The sequence below is a fragment of the Malaya genurostris genome, chromosome 3 (assembly GCF_030247185.1).
Source record: "Malaya genurostris strain Urasoe2022 chromosome 3, Malgen_1.1, whole genome shotgun sequence".
NCBI lineage: Eukaryota > Metazoa > Arthropoda > Insecta > Diptera > Culicidae > Malaya > Malaya genurostris.
In genome coordinates this window covers 198,641,742-198,662,664 of record NC_080572.1, presented here as the reverse complement: position 1 = coordinate 198,662,664, position 20,923 = coordinate 198,641,742, and the positions used below count along the sequence as shown (strand labels likewise).

Genomic DNA, 20,923 nt, shown 5'->3' with positions numbered 1-20,923 from the left:
AATTTATGGTGAGAAAAATGATTAATTAATCAACTTATACTTGATGTTTCTCATATATTTTGTAGGAGTTGATTTATTGATTCAACGGCACAGTTACCAAAATTATAAGTTCACCTAATGCGACCATATATTAATATATTACTAATTCCTGAAATATTTTCTGTGTGGTAATTGCAGGAGCATTTGGAATTCTATGAAGGACAAACATACATACATCATCAATTTAATGTGCGATAAGCTTCCCGAAGCTAAAAGCACAGACTTACAGACAGGACACTCAAATTAGATTATTAAATCATTTTAACGGTCATTTCGAATATTCCTTTATTTGGGACAGTACTCACATGTGTCATGATGGCGCCACGTTACCCTATCAAAAACATCCTGTCTGTCATCTAGACTGTGTTTATTTTTTTCATTTACCAACAGAGTTGCCATTCATACAGAATTACCTGTAATGTATTGACACAGACTAACAGACAGGACACTCAAATTAGATTCTTCAATCATTTTAACGGTCATTTCGAATATTCCTTTATTAGGGACAGTACTCACATGTGTCATGATGGCGCCACGTTACCCTATCAAAAACATCCTGTCTGTCATCTAGACTGTGTTTATTTCTTTCATATACCAACAGAGTTGCCATTCATACAGAATTACCTGTAATGTATTGATTTGGATACGTCCATGCGAATTTCATGCAGGATACAGATTTAATACATAACTATATACATAATTGTGCCTACTTCTCACCCTCCAACGCAATACAAAATCGAACCCGTTTTGTTACAATATTTACTTGCTTCTGGTCTGCCGCCACTTAATTTCGGGTGAAAACTACCAACACAATAAAAAATAGTCTAGATGAACAACTTTGAGTCGAATAAATGGTTACCTTCCAACATCGCGAACAAGTTAAATATATTATCAACGTAATCCAATAATTTATTGTGACGATTCATTTTCAAATATTTTGATGAAATCAGGCATCCCTGCGAGCAGCTGATCGGTGTTGACAAACGAGGGGAAACCAACTAGTAAAAAAAATTTTACATAACACAAGGGGTGTACAGATTGTAAATAGTTCGCGCAGTACAATATAGGTGGAACTAGTGCATCACGATAAATAATTTTTATAAGAATTTACTCATACTGTCATGTCTGTTAGTCTGTGGTATTGATTTGTATACGTCCATGCGAATTTCATGCAGGATACAGATTTAATACATATTGCCTAAACTATATACAAGAGCTTAAAATTGTCACACATTCTCAATGAAAGAAACCAATTCAGCAGTCTCATTTTCAATGTTTTACTGTCTCATTCGCAAATGACCGACACCAGAACAAACGAAGAGAGACGAAGCATTTTAGTTTCTTATCGAAAAAATGAGAGAGCATAATTGCCAACGTCACTCTTCCCTCTATGACAAGACGAAACCAAACTAACGTTTTCAGGTAGCAACAGCAGAATTGAAATTTTCATTCTTGCATCGGTGTATTGAAAATATGTGACGCTTGGCTATAAAAAGTGACTAAAATATGGCAAATCGAAGTAATTACATCCCAGAACTTCTTTGGAAACCAAAACTACTACAAATTCGAGCCCCAACAGTTAAAACTTATTGTGAAACCTTTTTCTGTCGTTTTCAATTCTCACAGCTTTGGTTGAATACCGACACTGAATACTATAGGATTTTCACTGAAAACTGCAAATGACTGGAAGGGCAAATGAAAGAAAAAACACAATTTTGAAACTACTGTCCCGTTTATGTCATTGACTGGACATGGATTTCGTTCTCATGGTTTGCAAGCGAAACTGAGAGTGACAATAATTTCTTGTCATTTTCGTTTATTTTTCAGTCAATGAAAATTACTTTTATTAGCTCTGCTATATACGTAATTGTGCCTACCTCTCATCCTCCAACGCAATACAAAATCGAACCCGTTTTGTTACAATATTTACTTGCTTCTGGTCTGCCGCCACTTAATTTCGGGTGAAAACTACCAACACAATAAAAAATAGTCTAGATGAACAACTTTGAGTCGAATAAATGGTTACCTTCCAACATCGCGAAAAAGTTAAATATATTATCAACGTAATCCAATAACTTATTGTGACGATTCATTTTCAAATATTTTGATGAAATCAGGCATCCCTGCGAGCAGCTGATCGGTGTTGACAAACGAGGGGAAACCAACCAGTAAAAAAAATTTACATAACACAAGGGGTGTACAGATTGTAAATAGTTCGCGCAGTACAATATAGGTGGAACTAGTGCATCACGAAAAATAATTTTTATAAGAATTTACTCATACTGTCATGTCTGTTAGTCTGTGCTAAAAGTACTGTTGTTAATTTTGAAAAAATTAAATTAGATCATATTATAATCGTTTTCATACGTCAGCATACCTCTCAAAGAACATTTGCTCAAAACTTGGTAATCTGTTAATAAAATATAACAATGCAAATTTATTTATTTGTTAGTTAAAACATGTAAAATTGAGTTGTAACCATGTTTGACAATACAGGACATAGTGTTACAACTGTTATTACAATATACAATAGAAGAACGCGCCTGTGATCGTCATACACGTCGTGAATTACCGTGACGGGTTGTCATTTTTTCTAACTGTGAAATAGAGAAACTATCAAGAATATGATATAAGAACATAACGTATTTTATTTAATTTAAACTGAATGAAAAATACATAAACTGAGGTCTTTTATCACGTGGTTCTTATATTTTTTAAGCTGCTTTTCACGCGGATTTTAGAAGTTACGCGGTTTTTAACGCGAATTTTCAAAGTTATGAAACGTCGAGCTCTGGTATTATCCCGAAATTTTTTTATCAACTCCTGACACTTAGAAAGCTTTCGATTTTTTTTTTCAAAAAACAACATGTTTTTAGATTACACCAAAGATAAATAATAAAGACATGTAGTTATGTGCCTACAAAAATTAAAAAAAATCTTTTTCGTTCCCGGTACTTTCTAAAATGACCGCACTCACCGCTTGGTGGAGCGCGAGATTAATTGCATTGTTATCAATTCAGCTAAAGTGTGCCATTAGTAGAACAAAATCAAATGTAAACATTGTCACTAATTTCGGTTCTGTTTATCGAGTTGTTGGTTAAAATGGGAAAACTGTGCTTTATTGAAAATTGTCGGCGAAAATCTCCATTCGTATCATTATTTAAATTCCAAAGCATACAGAGAAAAATAAAGTTCTACAAAAAGTATAGTCTTAGTATTGCGTATCATTCCATTCTTCTTTTGAAACTTGCTAATAAGCAGCTTGTTCAATGCAAGCTGGTGAAAATAAAGAGTCAAAATATTTGTCGAGTCGAGGATGAATTTTTCAATAAATCTTTCACAACAATGTTTGTTCATTTCTTTCATATATTCGTTAACCATAGATTTTGATTCTTTCACACTCTGACTTTTTCGTAGTACATAACGGAACGTCGGAAATCTACTCTGTTAGCACTTGGAATTTCGAGCTTTCCGAGATTCTTTATTGCATTAGAAAGTAATCGTGTGTACCTTACCTTCCAATGCGAAATGTACAAATGTAACTTCCATTTAACTGCTATAATGAATATCTGTTGTAACCTGTCCTCTCGCGATTAATTTTAATACACGAGAGATCATGATGTTAGCCGATTACTTCAAAACAAACAGAATATTAAGTGTGACATAAAATCTCAATATATACAAGTGAGCTAACGAAAACGAATCGAAAGGGTTCTCACGGTTTGACATTTTCATTATAAATATGATGATGGGAACTCAGAAGTGCAACCAGTTTATCATCATAGTTGCTAGTTTCATGGAAGACCGTGAATGTGCTCAAAAAAAGATCGTGACGGTGATGTCTGGAAATTCGTTTGTGATTACACCAGATCATGACGAGTCATGCATTTCTAAAACATTCGGTCAAAGATAAACTCAAGATGGAGTAGTCTGCTATTTCTTATGTATCATTTGAATAGGACCCCTCGATGAGCTCGGTTCACTGTCAGTTTCAGTCTTTTGAAGCAAACCAACAAGCGTCTGATCGCTAGATGCGTCGTAACTATGACATTGATTGTTTATGCTTGTAAAAATACTAAGTTACAGCAAAGATAAATAATAAAGACATGTATGTGCTTACAAATATTTAAAAAAAATCTGGTCCGTTCCCGGTACCTTCTTTAATGACCGCACTCACCGCTTGATGGAGCGCGAGATTAATTGCATTGTTATCATTTCGACCAAAGTGTGCCATGAAATCTCAATATATACACGCAGAGAAAAAAATTGTAAAAATAACCAAATTTGGGTTCCCCCCAACGAATATTTTTATTGAAATAGTGATAAAAGAAAATCTGGTTTGATATTGTAAATATTGCTAATTGAAACTACAAAACATGATCGTTTATATTTCTCGGTGGATTAGTTTGTTTCAATAAACAGTTTGATAAAAAAAAACAAATATTTTACTTGCGCGTTCCTGTCAACCTTTTGACAAACAATTTCACAGTAAATTCAACTTAAAATATAGTTTTAAATGAAACGAACTCTAGTTAAAGTCAATAATTGTAACGCTTTAAATTCACAAAACCTTTTAGTTGAAATAATTTTCCTTGAAATTAGTTATTTCAACTAACGCTTTTGATTGTTGAAACCATACATTTTTGTTTGATTTCAGGAATAAAATAATGTCTTTCATACTAATTTAACGAAGTAATTTTTGATACTACCTTTATTTGTTTTCAATTTCCTAATATACAATTTTTTTAAATTTAGCATTTTTTCAAGACTGTGAGCCGTTTTGTCGCTAGACTATCGAATTATTTACATACCCCACTATCAAGCCCTGATTTTTCAATATTTATAGCATCCAACGATTCATCAGTCAAAATAGAGATCCTGCATGAAATATTTTTTGCAAAGAAAATGTGTTATGTAATGCTATGCAATTTTCAAAATCTTTCCAATTATCGATACATACGCTTGAATTATTGAAAATCCCTTAGTTAATTAAAGAAGCAGATAAACGTTTTTTTATAAAACTTGTAAAAAACTTTATCCGCGGGAGATAAAAAATGCCCTGGAATATTTTCGCGGGAAAAATGCTCTTGTCTATTGGAAATAAAACTATCACGGTTCATTTGAACAATAAACTTAGTTATATCAGTACACAAATAAGATCATAGATAAATTAAACCTATTTTTTCTTGAAATAAAGATACAGCAGGATTGAGTCAATGAGGATATTTCGATAACGTCAATTCAAATTTGGTTGACATGTAATAAATAGTTAATTTATTTCAACAACGAAATTCATTGGGAGCAAATAAATTTTTCGTTTGGTTAAACCAAAGTTTAGATTCAAATCAAGCAGTGAACATTTTTTATATTTAAGGGAGAAATTGGGTCAAAACAATCATATTCTAGCTTGACATGAACATAAATCATATTAAAAATTCTGCTAACTGTTTTGTTTTTTTAAACATGCTCCATTTCTCTGCGTGTACAAATGAGCTGACGTATCGAAAGGGTTCTCACGATTTGACATTTGCATTATGAGTGCGATGATGGGAACTCAGTAGTGCAACCAATTTATCACCATTGGTGCCAGTTTCACGGAGGACCGTAGATGTGTGCCAAAAAAAGATCGTGACTGTCATGTCTGGAAATTCGTTTGTGGTTACAGTATGAACGGTATTGAGCAATTTGCCCTATATCCAGTGATTCTAACAATAAGGAAGTAAAAAATACTTAGAACCATTGCCTAGAACTTATTTAGTTTGTTATTGACTCATCCCATGAATCATTAAAGTCAGTTGTGGCAAGAAATCATTATGTGTTGGATGTAAACATATGTTTGCTTCCTTTGTAACTTGTATTGTTTCCATGAAATTTTGTCGGAACTAGTCGACACTTATTAACGGAGGATCAAAACATTACATTAGTACCGAACCAACTGGTTCACGATTACTGACCCAACATTTTTTAATGAATCGTATGGGACATTGTTATCTTGAGTTTATCTTTGATTCGGCATCAACCAAAATTTTCCAAAGCCCCGAAGACGATAATTTTTTTTTTTTTTATTATACCAGATCTGGATGTTTCGTGCGTTTCTACACTCTCATTGAACATAACTCAAAATTGAGTGACACACCACCCAAATTCATTTAAAAGTGCACGTACTCTGAACTTGAGTTACCACCTATCTACTCATTTTTGAGTAAGGGACGAAGCTGTCAAAATTTGAGTATATTTTACTCAAAATAAGGAATAAATATTTTATTCACAATATAAGTGAATTTAACTCAAAATTTGAGTTTTTTGCACTCAAAAAATAAATAAATTCTTTTTCAAGCATGTTTATATAAAAGGATTCCCTAATTAAAATCATTCTTCTTTCTTTTAAATAGGAAGGGCAAAAAAGTAATTGAAAACCGTTCAATTTCACCGTATTGGAGTCAAAATTGAACGATTTTGATATCCTTATAAAGGATCTCTCACTTAGCATAATTAACCACAAAATTACTGCGAGAGAACTCATGGCCTAAGTAAATTTTACTCAAATCCATACTCAAATTTTGACATATTGTTCCAGTTTATGAATTTGAGTGAACGCAACTCAAACCATGAGTTATGTTCAAAGAGCGTGTAAGACATCTGGCATAAAAAAGTATCTTTGATTTTATGGATTTTCACGCGGATTTCCAAAGTTACGCAGTTATATTTTGTTTTTTTTTATGGTCTCAGAAAAAAAACAACTGAATATTCCTAAACCTACCAACGATTTTCTTTGTAATGGTCAACTAGCAATTGTATAAGAAAGGGCTGAAGAACCCAATATTAATTCCATGAATTTTTAATCATCGGCCCTTTGTACAACACTGCATATTGTAAAATGTAAACGCAATTTCAGGTAGCAGTGTACATCGGTATGTGAGCACCAGCCATTTGAAAGTATACCGATTACGTTGAGCCCCTTGCGTTTCGAGCCCCAAACACTGCGATGTTTTGATACTCATCGCGACTCTCAAATTGTGAAGATTATCTCCACTTGATGTCCCAAAACACTGTCTGCTGTATTTTAGGTAAACCGACAAGTTATTGTGAGAGAGTCGACTCAAAATTCACTAATTTTCGTGCACTAAACAAGGTAAACGCGTAAAACAAATGTATTACTGTTTGTTTGTTTACGTTGCAATCAGCTGATTTTGAAGTTCCGATTTTGATCTCATCAAGATGGCGTCGTGACAGGGGGCCGGCAGTGTACAAACAGAATTGGTGCCCCCCTCGACTGGGCAGAGAAAAAAAAAACTTATCAATCGAGTTGAAAAGCTGCCCTTACACGAGACAATATTATTGTCAATACAAGGAGTATTGTCAATACTTTTGATCGTGTAATGGAAACTTCATTGGATTGACGAAAATATTGTCAAAAAAATCAAAACTGCTCATCAATCCAACAATACTTTCTCTCCAGAGAGAAACTGTTAAATATGTGCAATAATCTCTTATCTCTATATTTTAATATTCATTTGCAATATTTTAAGCTCCAAACGCTTGATTTTCTCGAAAAATGCGGACTCCAGTTACCAAGTCAATTGGATTGACGGTATTGACAATACTTTGGATTGACAATAATATTGTCACGTGTAAGGGCTGCTAAAGTTCGTGCAATTTTCATTGATAAAATACAGATGTACTAGATATTGTGCAGTCATCGATATAGTGAAATTTCTGGTTCAAACTTTAATTATTGTCTATAGCAAGCATAATCAATAAGTATAATGTCCAACAAAATTGAAGAAGCGCAGGAACACATTCGCCAAGCAGAGAAATGGTACGATTCATCACTGCGTATCGTCTGGAATCTTTTGTGTAGCATAAAATCGATGATGTTTTTTTCTGCTTCACTGCTGGTTGTTCATTATTTTTGCTAATTTTTCAATACGTGTTTTCATTTTCTGATGATAGCTTAAAAACATCTCTTCTGAAGTGGAGACCGGACTTTGACTTAGCTGCTGATGAGTATAATAAAGCAGGTAAGTTTTGATTTTTTTTACCTATATTGTATTTATCTATTCAGTATTCAGCTGTCTCTTAGTAGCTAGATTACATGCATGAACTATTTCAGCAACATGTTATCGGAATGCAAAGTCACTTGATATGTGCAAGGAATGCCTTCTGAAGTCGTCTGATTGTCATCGTCAAAATCGAGCCATATTCCATGCAGCCAAATGCTTAGATCAAGTGATTCTCATCTGCAAAGACATGAACAACCTGACAGAGGTTCGTAAGTACGCCGAGAAAGCTTGCAATCTTTATCAACAGCATGGTTCTCCGGAATCCGGAGCCGCAACACTAGACAAAGCTGCCAAGATTCTTGAAGCCACCCACCCAGAGGATGCACTCCAGCTGTACAAGCAAGCAGTTGATGTGGTGACGGTAAGCGATAACAGAATCTAGTGCGATTAGTTTGTATGCTCATGTTTTAATTTTAACTCCAGATTGAAGATTCATCAAGGCAAGGTGCTGAGTATGCCAGTAAAGTCGCTCGCATCATGGTCAAATTGGGAATGTACGATCAGGCAGCAGACGCCATTCGTCGAGAAATTGGTCTTCATCAGCAGGTTGGATCGGATGCGGCCATCGGTAGGCTGGCGGTCGTTTTGGTACTAGTGCAATTAGCTCGCGGTGATTACGTGGCAGCTGAGAAGGCCTTCAAGGAATGGGGAAACTGTTGCGACGCTGCCGAAGTGCAAACATTGGAGTCCTTACTGCAGGTAGGTTGCGCTCTGAACGCTCCGATTTAGATGGAAATTTTTTCGTTCGGCATGTCTTATGGGAAGAATTATAATCATTTGGAGCTGCTGTAGCTAAATACGAAATACTTTTTTATCCAAAAGGCGTATGACGACGAAGACCCCGAGTTGGCAGCTCGTGCTTTATCTTCTCCGTTCATTCGACACATGGATGTTGAGTATGCTCGTCTGGCACGAGATCTGCCTCTACCGAAAGGAATGGCCATTGCACCAAAAGCAAGTGTTATCGAGAATGCTGCCGCTTCCTACGTTTCTCCCAACAGTGGTGGTGCTGCCGAGGTAAGTCCGACGATTGTGTTTCATTGAAAAGTGAACTGAAAATCTTTGATTGCCTTTGCAGGGTTCAGGAACTGGTCTCGACGATGTGGCGGAAGGTGGTCTGTGTTAGTGTATGTATACTGAAAAACTGATTGTGCGAAACAAGTTGTGTGAGATGGGCAAAACTAATATTGTGACGTTTATTGTTGTTATTAGTAAGTATATTTAATATAAATAGAACATATAAATATATTTTAAAATTGGTCTAGCTTTATGCAAAAGCTCCCTAAGTAAGAGTAAGTTTTCATCTTCGGTCAGCAGCAGCGCTGTAATGACGATTTCGTTCAAGGTAGTCGGACGGAGACTAGTAGTTATATAGTATTTCCTAAAAAAATTTGCTTTTCTCTATCAGAAAAAATTGCCATTAGTAGTCTCTTACTCTCGAAGAAGTGTATTTAAATTATAAAAAATTATAAAATCATGTACATCATAAGAAAACACTATTTTCTTTATGTTACAATTTTGAATCAACAGTATTACGTCCTTGAATGAATACGAAACAATGAAGAAACATTTAAAGAAGGCTCTCAGACGTATTTAGCGTGATAAAAGTTTTGTGCTTACTATGAATACAGTAGCTGCTCTTGTACATACAAAATCGCTTATGCAATTTATTTGAAATGTAAATGTTCGAACTAGAGCGAGTAACTGTTTGCAATATATTCCTGTTCTTCTATTAATTTCCAGCACTAAATTAGTCCTATTTCCCGTAATACTGTAAGTTTTGTGACTATGACAAATCAAATTTAACTTGATGGTACAGTGAGATTTGATTGAAAGAATATCTTGAAAGTTTGAAAGGAAAAATAATATCAGAAAGTGTATCTAGTTTACAGTCGTTTACGGTAAACGCCGAAATTAACCCAGTTCCGGCCACAACTACTGTCAAATCAATACAGGGTTGATTTATGTTCAAGTGAAAATGTAACTGTGTTATGTCGTGTCCTTTTTTATGCCAAATCTAACACAGTTTCGACCATAACTGCTGCCGAACCGTTCGTTTGAAGTCAGTTTTGAACCTGATCCTAATATTGGGTTTACTCATGTCACTACTGTTAGATCCGAACACAACTCAATTGCGTAAAAATTGCTTGTGTTAAGACACTAATCTCAGTTAGTTTTAAGTGTTTCAAACAAGAATGATATTCACATCTGATCGGTGCGCGACAGCTAGGAACAAAGCTGTCGCGCACCGATCAAATATAAATATTATTCTTGTTAATCTATTTGCTTATGCATTTATTGACAAAATATGATATTCGAACTTTAACACAATCGAATGATTCAATATAAGAAATTATAAATGCTATGGTGCAAATAAATGGTTTAAGAACAATATAGTTTTTTTTGTATTGGTAGAACAACTGCGTCTATTTAAGCCATTCAGAAATCACACACGTAAAACCGAGTGCTTCTCGTTTATTTTTGAGGTGAGAAAATTTATAGAGGGTTTACAGTTTAAAATCCGCACACACAATCTCGAGTTTTTATCCGATTATCACCAGTACAAATCGCTTGCCAAATTATGAACTTTTTGGAGAACTTCGAGTTTTGGTTTTCTGTACAAAAGTCTTGCCCAAATGCAACTTGAGACGTTCGGATTTCGTTTGATGACTCCAACCACGCGATTGTGATCGTTCTCGATGACCCAACAGCTTCTTTCGGATTTTCGCTTCAAACGGTCTTAGGATCGTTTTATGATACCATACATCGTGAAATTCGCAATTTCCAGCCTTTTTTCGAATAAACAATACACATTAAACTATACCAACACAAAATTTGAATTAGCGGATCAACAATTAGAGCAATTTGAGCGGATTTGAAATGGTCAACCTTTTAATAGATATAACAAACCACCTCTTTCATCCGATTGAGCGGCTGATCCAGATTGATTCCTGTCTCATGCGACCACAACGTGGGCGATTCTTATTCTCCATAGAACTTCCGGGTGTCCTTCACGCGGTATAGCTGTTCTTTCACTTCACAACCATGTTTGTTCTGGTCCGATAGCCAACTGAAAATTAAACCGAATAATTTGAAAATAGTATTCGATTTATTCACTCGGAAGTATTGGAAAAGCCCAGTGAAGCTGAAATTTGAATTCTGCTTCTCCAACAGGCATAAAACCTTCTAATCTTTTGTACCAAAATATTACATTCATTCAAATGATACATAAAAACATCTTAAACTTATCGTAATCTAAACTATGATGCTAACTAACACCAGACAACGCAAAACTAACAGGTAAAAATCTAAGAAGTATGTGTTTAATAGCATTGCGGGACAAATGGAAATCGAATACGTTTGAAAAACTGTTGAATAATCGACACACACTGGAAAATGGTTTCATAATTTATTCTAGTACGGGGGATTCCGAAGATAGAGTTCGACCGCAAGTTAAGTCGATATAACACATGGATCAATAAGTCCCGAGACTAACAATGGAAACAACATTTTTTTTGCAAAATTTTTTTTTCATTCATCAACATAATCACCTTTTAGGGTGATACAATGGTTCCAACGTTTTTCCAATTTTTCAATACCATGTTTATAAAAAAATCATCTTTCGCTTCAAAATAAGCTTCAGTTTCAGCGATGACCTCCTCATTTGAGCCAAATCTTTTTCCCTGTAGCATCTTTTTAAGATCAGCAAAGAGCCAGTAGTCACTGGGGGCTAAATCTAGCGAGTATGGGGGGTGGGGAAGCAGATCAAAGCCCAATTCGTTCAATTTCGCCATTGTTTTCATCGACTTGTGGCAGGGTGCATTTTGTTCCATCGAAAGCAATCGCGGCACCCACTTGGAAAAAACCTTTTTCATGTTCAATTTTTCATGAAGGATAGTAAATACACTTCCATCTGTGCCATCTCAGCAATCTCACGGAGCTTTACTGTACGATCTTTCATTATAATTTTTGTCACTTCACTCACATTTTCCGGTGCAACGGCTTCCACAGGTCACGGTGTTTTACCCATTAAAAAACAATGTTTTATCAAAACACGAAACTCACTTTTTTCCATTTTTTAAACAAACTACAAAACGACTCCAACCTCGCTAACTCAGCTGTCTCTGGTCGGATCGACTTAAAATTTTGACCCGTTTCAAGCAAAGGTTAGTGCACTAGAAAGACGTGGTTCATGGTTCACTACGAGTGCCATCTCTGCTTTAGTCTCGGGACTTATTGATCCATGTGTTATGTCAAAGATTAGCTGTTGAAGGAGATTGGCGCAATCAATTCGGGATAGAATAAATACGCAATCGAAAACGGCTATGAAGTATCTCGGACTGATAGCAAACGGTTTTTGTAGCTTGAAAGGTTAGGTGCACCTTTCCATGGCAGATAGCGCAAAGTAAAACGAACGAATATTCACAGAACAGCTTCACTTCATCGCTTATTGGTTCCATAATAAGGAGCCCAAATAACGAAAACATATCCAAGGGTTGAGTGGACTAAAGCACAACATAACGATTTCAATCTGAAGTTTTTTTGAAATGCGGAACATGGGCTCTAGCATCTTAGAAGCTTAGAAGATAGTATATTCAATATAATCGTTGAAATTGAGTTTGGAATCCAGTTACTTTTCAATGCCATTGATTAATGACTGCCGTTTCAGGGAGGCTTCCGAATAATTATAATGCGATTATAAAAATAATCGGATATTCAGAAGTCCGATTATAATAATCGAGTAATAGATTAATAACCCTGATAATCGACTTAATTTAAATCAATTAGTTTGAAATTTATATTCGTTAATCTAGTATTTTTTAAAATCTGACATCTCTAAGCTTGAGCAGGCTTTTCTGCATCGATCCTTGTTTGTTCTCGTGTGGTGTTTATACATTAAAACTATTCAAAGTGCCGATCATATCGGGTATCTGTCGAGACTGGTTTTTAAAAAAGTCGGTTTCTGGTTCACACGATATCTTCTGAAGTTTAACTATTAACCGTTGCTGATCAGTTGTTTTTGTCTCTGGTTCAAGATGTCCTTCTCGCAGCTTCATTGCAGTATTAACGGTAGTGTGCAGGTTGTTTCCAAAACCGGCATATTATCAGCTGATTCTCATAGGTAACCAGCGATTTACAAGGATGCCTTCCGCCACAAATTTCATAAGATGGAATTGACATACGTAACACCTGCGCAATATTCCGGATACCGGAGAAAAAAATCCGCCATACTTTCCTAGCGATGGAAAGTTTTTTTTTGTACTGTGTCATATTTTTACGAACGTTAGGAAGGTCATGCACACACTTCTATGGCACCGTTCACCACGTACACTAGGATTTTGTATTTAACGTTGTTATACTCGACACTGTGCACCTCGTTGTTAACCGAAGCGAATGCAATTGCATCTCGTACACGTTTAAACATAATGTACACAGTGTTCCAAGCCTTGTTGAATTGAATCTCACATCATTAACGTCTAGATGCATTCGTTCTTTTAGCAAGATTTACATTTCGTTTACTGCTGGTCTAACTTTACAGCGCTTGAAATAAATACAAATTGAACTGGGTCTTGAAGCCCAAGTTTCAGGCTTTTGTAGATCATATTTGCCCATTTTGTAAACTCTGTTGTTCACTACACTACACATTGTCTTTGTTTCTGTCGTTTCGACCGTAAGCGATTTTCAACTGTGTTGGATGAAGTGCGATCACGAACTAATTTGAAGAATTTGTTACCAACGAAATATAATTATTTACTCTCGTTTTCGCAGAAACGTTCAAAATTTATGTAGAGCTATCAAGTTTTGAACGGTTTTCCGAAATGAACTGTTTTGCCCATCTTTAGTGCGTGCGCTATGTAGCTGGAGTCTGAAACGCATACTAACTGAAACTAGAGGGTGATTCGAATCAATGTTTGCACTGCAGTAAGTGCGGACATCGATGACGTCAGAGAATTATCTCCCGATACAAAATCAAGCCTTCAGGTCTACCTGAGATGCTTCCATTTCCTCATCGGGTCTCGCTTTGTGCGGGAAGCGTACATTGATGATCTTCAGTACGCACATTTTGTCACTGATTTGATTGCCACCAGAGATGCCAGGTCATTTTTCCAAAAATCTGTGATTAAGTCAAAAACCTGTCTGTGAACATCTGTGCACGTTTCCCATACCATAATAGCAGATAGGAATCATTTTGGAGAGCAAAAAAAAAACAAAAGGTCTCATTACCAACACCGCTCTGTACCTTTTTACTCAACCGCTCTGTACTTACTGAAATCTATGAAAATCTGTGCCATTTTTAAAATCTGTGCAAAAAGTTGAAAATCTGTGGAACACAGATTAATCTGTTAACTTGGCATCCCTGATTGTCACTCAATCACGCGTTGGCGCATCTTGTTTAGCACTTCTAATACTTGACATTCCACTACTCTGGCACTCAAAGTTCTGTTTTCTACACTTTCCGTCCAGTTCCTGCAGTGTTACGACATCGAGGATGCGAGTTTGAAGCTGTTCATGTAGTATTAGAATGCACCCTGGGAAGTCAAACGATTTGCAATTCAATGTGTCGAGCTTTCAATCGTATTCCTTATTTCGTCGCCCTATTTGTTAGGGCAAGATATAACAAAAAACAAATGATTGCAGTTCTTTGGTACAATATTGACGTTACATACCACTTCTGAGCAGCTCTACATGATGACAAGAAACCAAACCAACACAAAATTCATGTGCTTCTAGATCAGGGGTTCCCAAACTATTTTGGGCCATGAACCCCTTTAATAAAATTACCTTAGGCCTCAGACCCCATCAACAAATTCCTTTGAAAATTCAATTTCTTGCTTTTTGAATATTGATGTAAAATTCTTAGCAATTTCTGCGGATGGTCAAATAAACACAACTTTTTAGCGAAAATATTTCAAATAACAAGTTATATCAAACAATAGGTGGTCGATTTCTAGACCTCGTCGACCCCCATAGTCAGTTTTCGTTTACGTCGACCCCCGCAAAAAGGATATCGACCCCAAGGGGTCTATATCGACCACTTTGGGAACTTCTGTTCTAGATGAATGGCAGTAGCAGTTTTTGAAGGCACTCGTTGACGTAAACTTGTTGATTCATCGAACGTGTGATTATGAAGCTCGTCAAACCACATCTATAAATAGATGTGCCAAACTTCATACAAAGTACCCGAAATAAATTTTGATGCGACTTCCGGTTTCGGAATTGCAGGGCGATCAAAATAAAGTCACTCAATTTTATCGGTGATATCTGAACCGATTTTTACTAACTAAGATTCAAATGTAAGGTCCCTATACGCGGTTCTTCAATATCATCTGTATCCGACATCCGGTTCGGGAATCACAGGACGATATGCACCAAAAATATGTAAATAATGTTACTCACTTTTCTCGAATATGACTTAACCTGTTTACACCATCTCAGATTTAACTGAAAGGACTTAAGATGTCTTATTCAGATTCAACTTCCGGTTCCGGAGATACAGGATGCTTAGAGTGAAAATATCGATTTCAGGAGAATGTTTTTCAACCATATGATGAATAGCGAATTCCTCAATTTTTCTAATAAATTCTACTAGTCTATTACAATAAAAAACATTTATCAGATTTTCAATACAATTAAGGGAACAAGTTTTCAAAATATCAAACCGTCATAGAAAATGACGATGCTTAAACCGTAAAAATCTGCTAAGTTGGACTCAAAGCTGTTCTAATTTGTATTGTATATTAGTCCTTGGTTGAATGTACCGGATTTCACTATAGCAGTTTCTAGTTTTCGGTTCCGGAAATAGTGGTCAAAATCTTTAAAATGTAGCTCACTTCATTTTCTCATATAGCATTGAATCGATTTTCTCTAGGTGGAAGAACACCTTAACGCTCAAGGAAAATCTGTTTCCCTTCTATTAAAATCGTTATCGATTCTTCAATTATTATTAAATCGATGTTTTTTTTACTGAATGTTGAAAAACTTATTTCTAAGGCGACAAATGTGTTTCTGAACAAATAAGTAAAAAGAACTATCAATCTTTATTGCACTAAAAAAGTTTGTGCAAAACGACGTATAGCAATAAATTAAATTACGATATAATAAACTCAACTCTTCTTTTATTTATTTCTAAGAATCATAAGGAAAAACATTTCCCATGAAATTACAGGAAACTTATGCACCCAGCTATGTTTTTCTGGTGATATTCTCTTACTTTCCACCCACCATAGCTAAAAAATTGTCTTGTACTGACTTATTTCGTCCTGCACATCTTATGGTCGGTCGTGAAAGGGTTATAACAGGTTTTACCAGTATAACTACACGTTCAAATGTAGTAAACGTATCCCTATTGCGGAAATCACCTCAGAGAAAAAGTGACTACTTGGATAAACTTGATGTTATTGCGAATATCATGTCACGACATTTAATCCGTAATATTAGCAACAATTAAAAAGATTTAATCCGAACTGTTGGCAGTTTCGTTAGCTTTACATCGTCTTTGACAGCTCGTTTGCTCGTTTAGTTCATTCTAAACGAACAGCTGTCGTCACTCTGGTTATAGGCACTCTAGGAAAAATAATTTACTACATTACCACAATGATTACATTACTGTTCACAGCAATAAAACAATTGTAACAATCTCAAAGAGATTATCAGTCGACGTGAAAAAATGTAGACGTATTGAATATCAAATGCAATAGTTTTCTTGTTGCGAGAAATGTTATTACATCGAAACAACGTATTGAGTAGATTACACCAGCTTGACTGAATATTTAGACGATTCTGATAGGAAATTATACATCAACCTTTAGAACGACACCAACACATTTGTGATATTACATCAAAATTGCTGCACATCACTACTTCCTACTGATGTGCAGTGATTACGGTATAATATCACAACAATCTCGGTTTCGTTCTAAAGGTTGTAATATCAAAGATAAACTCAAGATTACAATGTCCCATACAGACCATCGAAAAATGTTGGATCAGTAACCGTGAACCAGTGAACTTAGTAATAATGCAATATTGTTGACCCTTCGGTTATAAGCGTCGATAAACATTGGAAAACGACGGAAAAATTCCATAGCAACAATACAAGTTTGCAAGGAAGTAAACATACCGTACACAATATTTTGTTACTTCTATTCACTTTAATGCCTCGTAAGATCAGAATATACAATATACGTAATTAAATAGATTCTTAGTAACAATTTTAATTGATTCTTGCTTACCTGTTTCAAGATCCACTCGATATGCAGCAAAATATCGCGATTTCTTCGATATTGCAACTTAAGATTAATTCTACATAAATTGTCATAGTTACGACGCATGTAGCGATTCGACGCTTGTTGTTTTGTTTCTAATAATAATATAAAATTGCAACTGACGGCGAACCGATTTCATCGAGGGGTCATATTTAAATGGTATATGATCATAGACTCTTCCATCTTGAGTTTATCTTCGGTAATATTACACAAAAAGATGCAAAATGTCATATCAATATACAGTATTCAGTTAATGTGATTTGATGTACTCAATACGTTGTTTCGATGTGATAATGTGTGATTTATCTGCAATGTTTCTTGAAAACGGAAATATTTGCATTTGATGTTCAGCACGTCTAAATTTTTTTCACATCTACTGATAATCACATTGCGATTGTTACCAGTATTTTTTACTGTGTAGGTAAATTCAAGTGAAGTGATATGTGAGAAAAATTAAAGTGGAAGTGAGAATTGTAATAAGGGCCGATGTGTCATTTCTACACTTTTGCGCGAAATTTTTTCACGCACTTGTTGTTATTTCGGACTCCATTTTCAAAACAATGCAAAGCCTATGTAAGCACGTTCACACACATACAATGATGTGGCGTTAGCGGTATTTATTACAACAATTATGTATTTGCCAAATAAGTCTTACAATGAATCCATTCGCTACAACTGACATTTTTTTTATTCTGTTCCAAAAATGGTGTCTTCTCCCAACTGACTTAGAAATGTTTTTTGTTTAAGTTTGAGTAAAAAAATCGATTCCTTTGCCATTATTTTCATCCTACAGATAGCAGACCCCAAGTCACGCTCTAGCTTATGGGTTCAAAAGGGTTAGAATTAATAAATGAACTCGGACGGATATGTGGTCGGAAACTCTGCATGTACAACTTTATTCAGTTACGACAAATGTACTGTACCATATGGCCCGTCAAACAATCGACATTTATTTTTAAAGATAAGATACAAATTTCACTGTGACAAAAAAAAAACAGAAACCGCATGCTGTTAGAGAAAATACGTACCAGCACTAGCAAAGAGTATGTAGAACACAACTCGAATGAGATGTCATAGATTTCATATTTACTATAAAATTTTCTCACATTTCAAACACATCAAAAGGAAGAATCAGAAGCAAACAAGATGATTATAAAAGAAATAGAAATACTTACTAATAAAAATACGAATCAGCTCGCTTTTCGAAAGAAATTAATTAAAAATGCTACCTATCTGCTCTGAATGGTGTTACATAAAATAGTGTGTATATCAGAAAGCTTGAGGCAACTATAAGAAACATAACAGCGAACTTAGTTGCGTCGAATTGTTATTAGAAATGCTAATGCACAGAAAGCGTGCAAACTAACAACGTATAACCCTGTTGATACATTCAATTGTACTGATAATAAATTTAATGACATGTACAGACTGGTTAGTTTTATTCAGAAAGAACATTCCTTGATTAATGATCGATTCAATTATTTTTTGTTCATCGCTTGGATTGGATTATATCAAATCTTAAATAGCTCATTTATCCATACATTAACAGGTACTTATCACTGTGGGTGGGATCTTATGAATCACGTACCGACGGTGGTGCACTTCCCAGCCGTTACAGCTCATTTCCATTCATTAACTATTTTTTCAATAATCCTGCGTTCTATCTGTTGTTTCTTGTTCGTTCCTTTTTCCTTGTGTACGCACTTTTGAGCACTGCGTCGGTGTGTTGAGCGCTTCGGCTGATTCTTTTGAACTTTTCGGCGATCCTTTGTATGTCTCTCTCGTCTTTTCTTTCTTTACTATTAGAGGGCAGACATGATCCGAATAAGACTATTCGGTGGATGAAAATAAAAGTGTTTTTTCAACAGATTTTTCAATGTCATATAAGTATCCATTGATGAATGATGAATATCCTGATCTTGTAATAATTTGTTTTCATTTTTTGAAAATTTGGTAATGTTAAATTCAAGAGATCCGTATATTTGTACAACCGCTTCTTGAAATATATGTTAAAATATCTAGAACTTGAACGCCGTGGTAAGCTTTGTCTGATTACCACTTCCCTTTTTTACACATCTCCAAATCCTCCCTCTCCAACATTCGTGATCAGTGAAGAAATGTGATAGATCTTAACGAAATAATCTATCCCCCCTGAACGAGTATTATGAACGTGATGAAAGCATTTATTTCAATACGATATTTAAGAACTGGTATTCATTCTAGTAAATGTTTTCACTATCAAAACACATTGTATAAATCTTTCTAGTTTTGTTGGAACAGATTCAGAAATTCCAATTCTATGCTATTTTTGCTATCAAATTTCAATAACTGAATAAATATATTCGTATTTCTGATCAAAATACTGTAATTATATTATTTGTAGTCGGCATGGATTTTTTTCATGACGAGTTTCGGGTAGATCCAATTATTTTTACACCAATTTGAAGCAAATTTGTCCGGTTCGTTCTTCAACGCCTTCCGTGGAGATATTTTCTGAACTTACCGAGTTGTCTCATTAGATTTAGTTACTATAGAAGCACTAGATTTGAGTAAATGTATCATTTGGATGACTGTAATCTGTTGATGCAAAAGATAATGAAGTTTTATGCCTGCCGGAGAGCAAGTTTGACCGAAACTAGCTCCAAATAAAAGAATAAAAAAAGAAAAGAAAGATATTCAAAGTAAAATCCGTCACAAAGTAAAGGCGCTGTCTCAGTAAACAAAAGCTATTCAGAAGGCGTTAAATAATTGAAACTGAAATTAAAAAGAGTAAATCAGATCATTTTGATGTGGTCTACCTTAAAATTCTACTTACCGAGAAGAAACAGTTTGCCGAGCAAGAAGATTTTGAAGCAAAAAAATTGACTTCGCTGAAATCTGTTTAACTTCTTTCAAAATCACAATTGAGGGCAATTTTATTTTTACTTTAACATTTTCCGTGCATCAGAGAGTATAAATTGACTAAGGACATCGTAAAAGATGGAGAATAAACATGAAATCGGTTTTATGTCGTTGCTCAAAGTGACGTGTTGTATGCGGACTTATTTAGTGTGTTTATATGACACTTATGCAAATTTTTAAACTATATTTAAGTGGATTTTCAAGTTCTGCGGAAAGTATTATCTGTATAAAAATAGTGGTATATGGCTTCGCTCGAATATCGCGCGCTTTTGTTTTCAACTTTGCGCGGATTACGCGCGTTTTGACTTTAAAATTTTTCGTAACAACCCAGATATAAAGCAATGCTGCACACTTTCAAAGTGGCAGTGTACTTCAATTAATGTTCTTATCAACTGTCAATCCTGAAGACGGAAAATTTCAGCTAACATATAAGAACCATCCCGACTCGCCAACATATCACGGACTGGAACCTCAGGCGGTCTGCCTCGGGCCCTAAGGGTTTCCTTCAACTTTGACCTGGCTTCGCGATACACGATATGCTCGATGTCCTGATAACCGTCGCCACAGATGCATATTGCCCAATTTTTTCGAAAGTTTTCCCCATTGTTGAACATCATCCTGCCTGGGGTATTGTTCCGCATACGTTTCTATGGC

The 20,923-nt window shown here is 35.3% G+C and overlaps 1 protein-coding gene across 1 annotated transcript; it reads left to right on the top strand.

The window, feature by feature from the left end:
• The first annotated feature begins 7,407 nt into the window (after positions 1 to 7,407).
• On the top strand, positions 7,408 to 18,792 carry LOC131434093 (gamma-soluble NSF attachment protein-like). Its single transcript, XM_058600739.1, has 6 exons — positions 7,408 to 7,858; positions 7,993 to 8,060; positions 8,153 to 8,463; positions 8,526 to 8,801; positions 8,925 to 9,119; positions 9,181 to 18,792. Exons 1-6 carry the CDS (start codon positions 7,806 to 7,808, stop codon positions 9,226 to 9,228), a joined length of 951 nt encoding a protein of 316 aa, XP_058456722.1. The 5' UTR covers positions 7,408 to 7,805; the 3' UTR covers positions 9,229 to 18,792.
• The last annotated feature ends 2,131 nt before the right edge of the window (positions 18,793 to 20,923 follow it).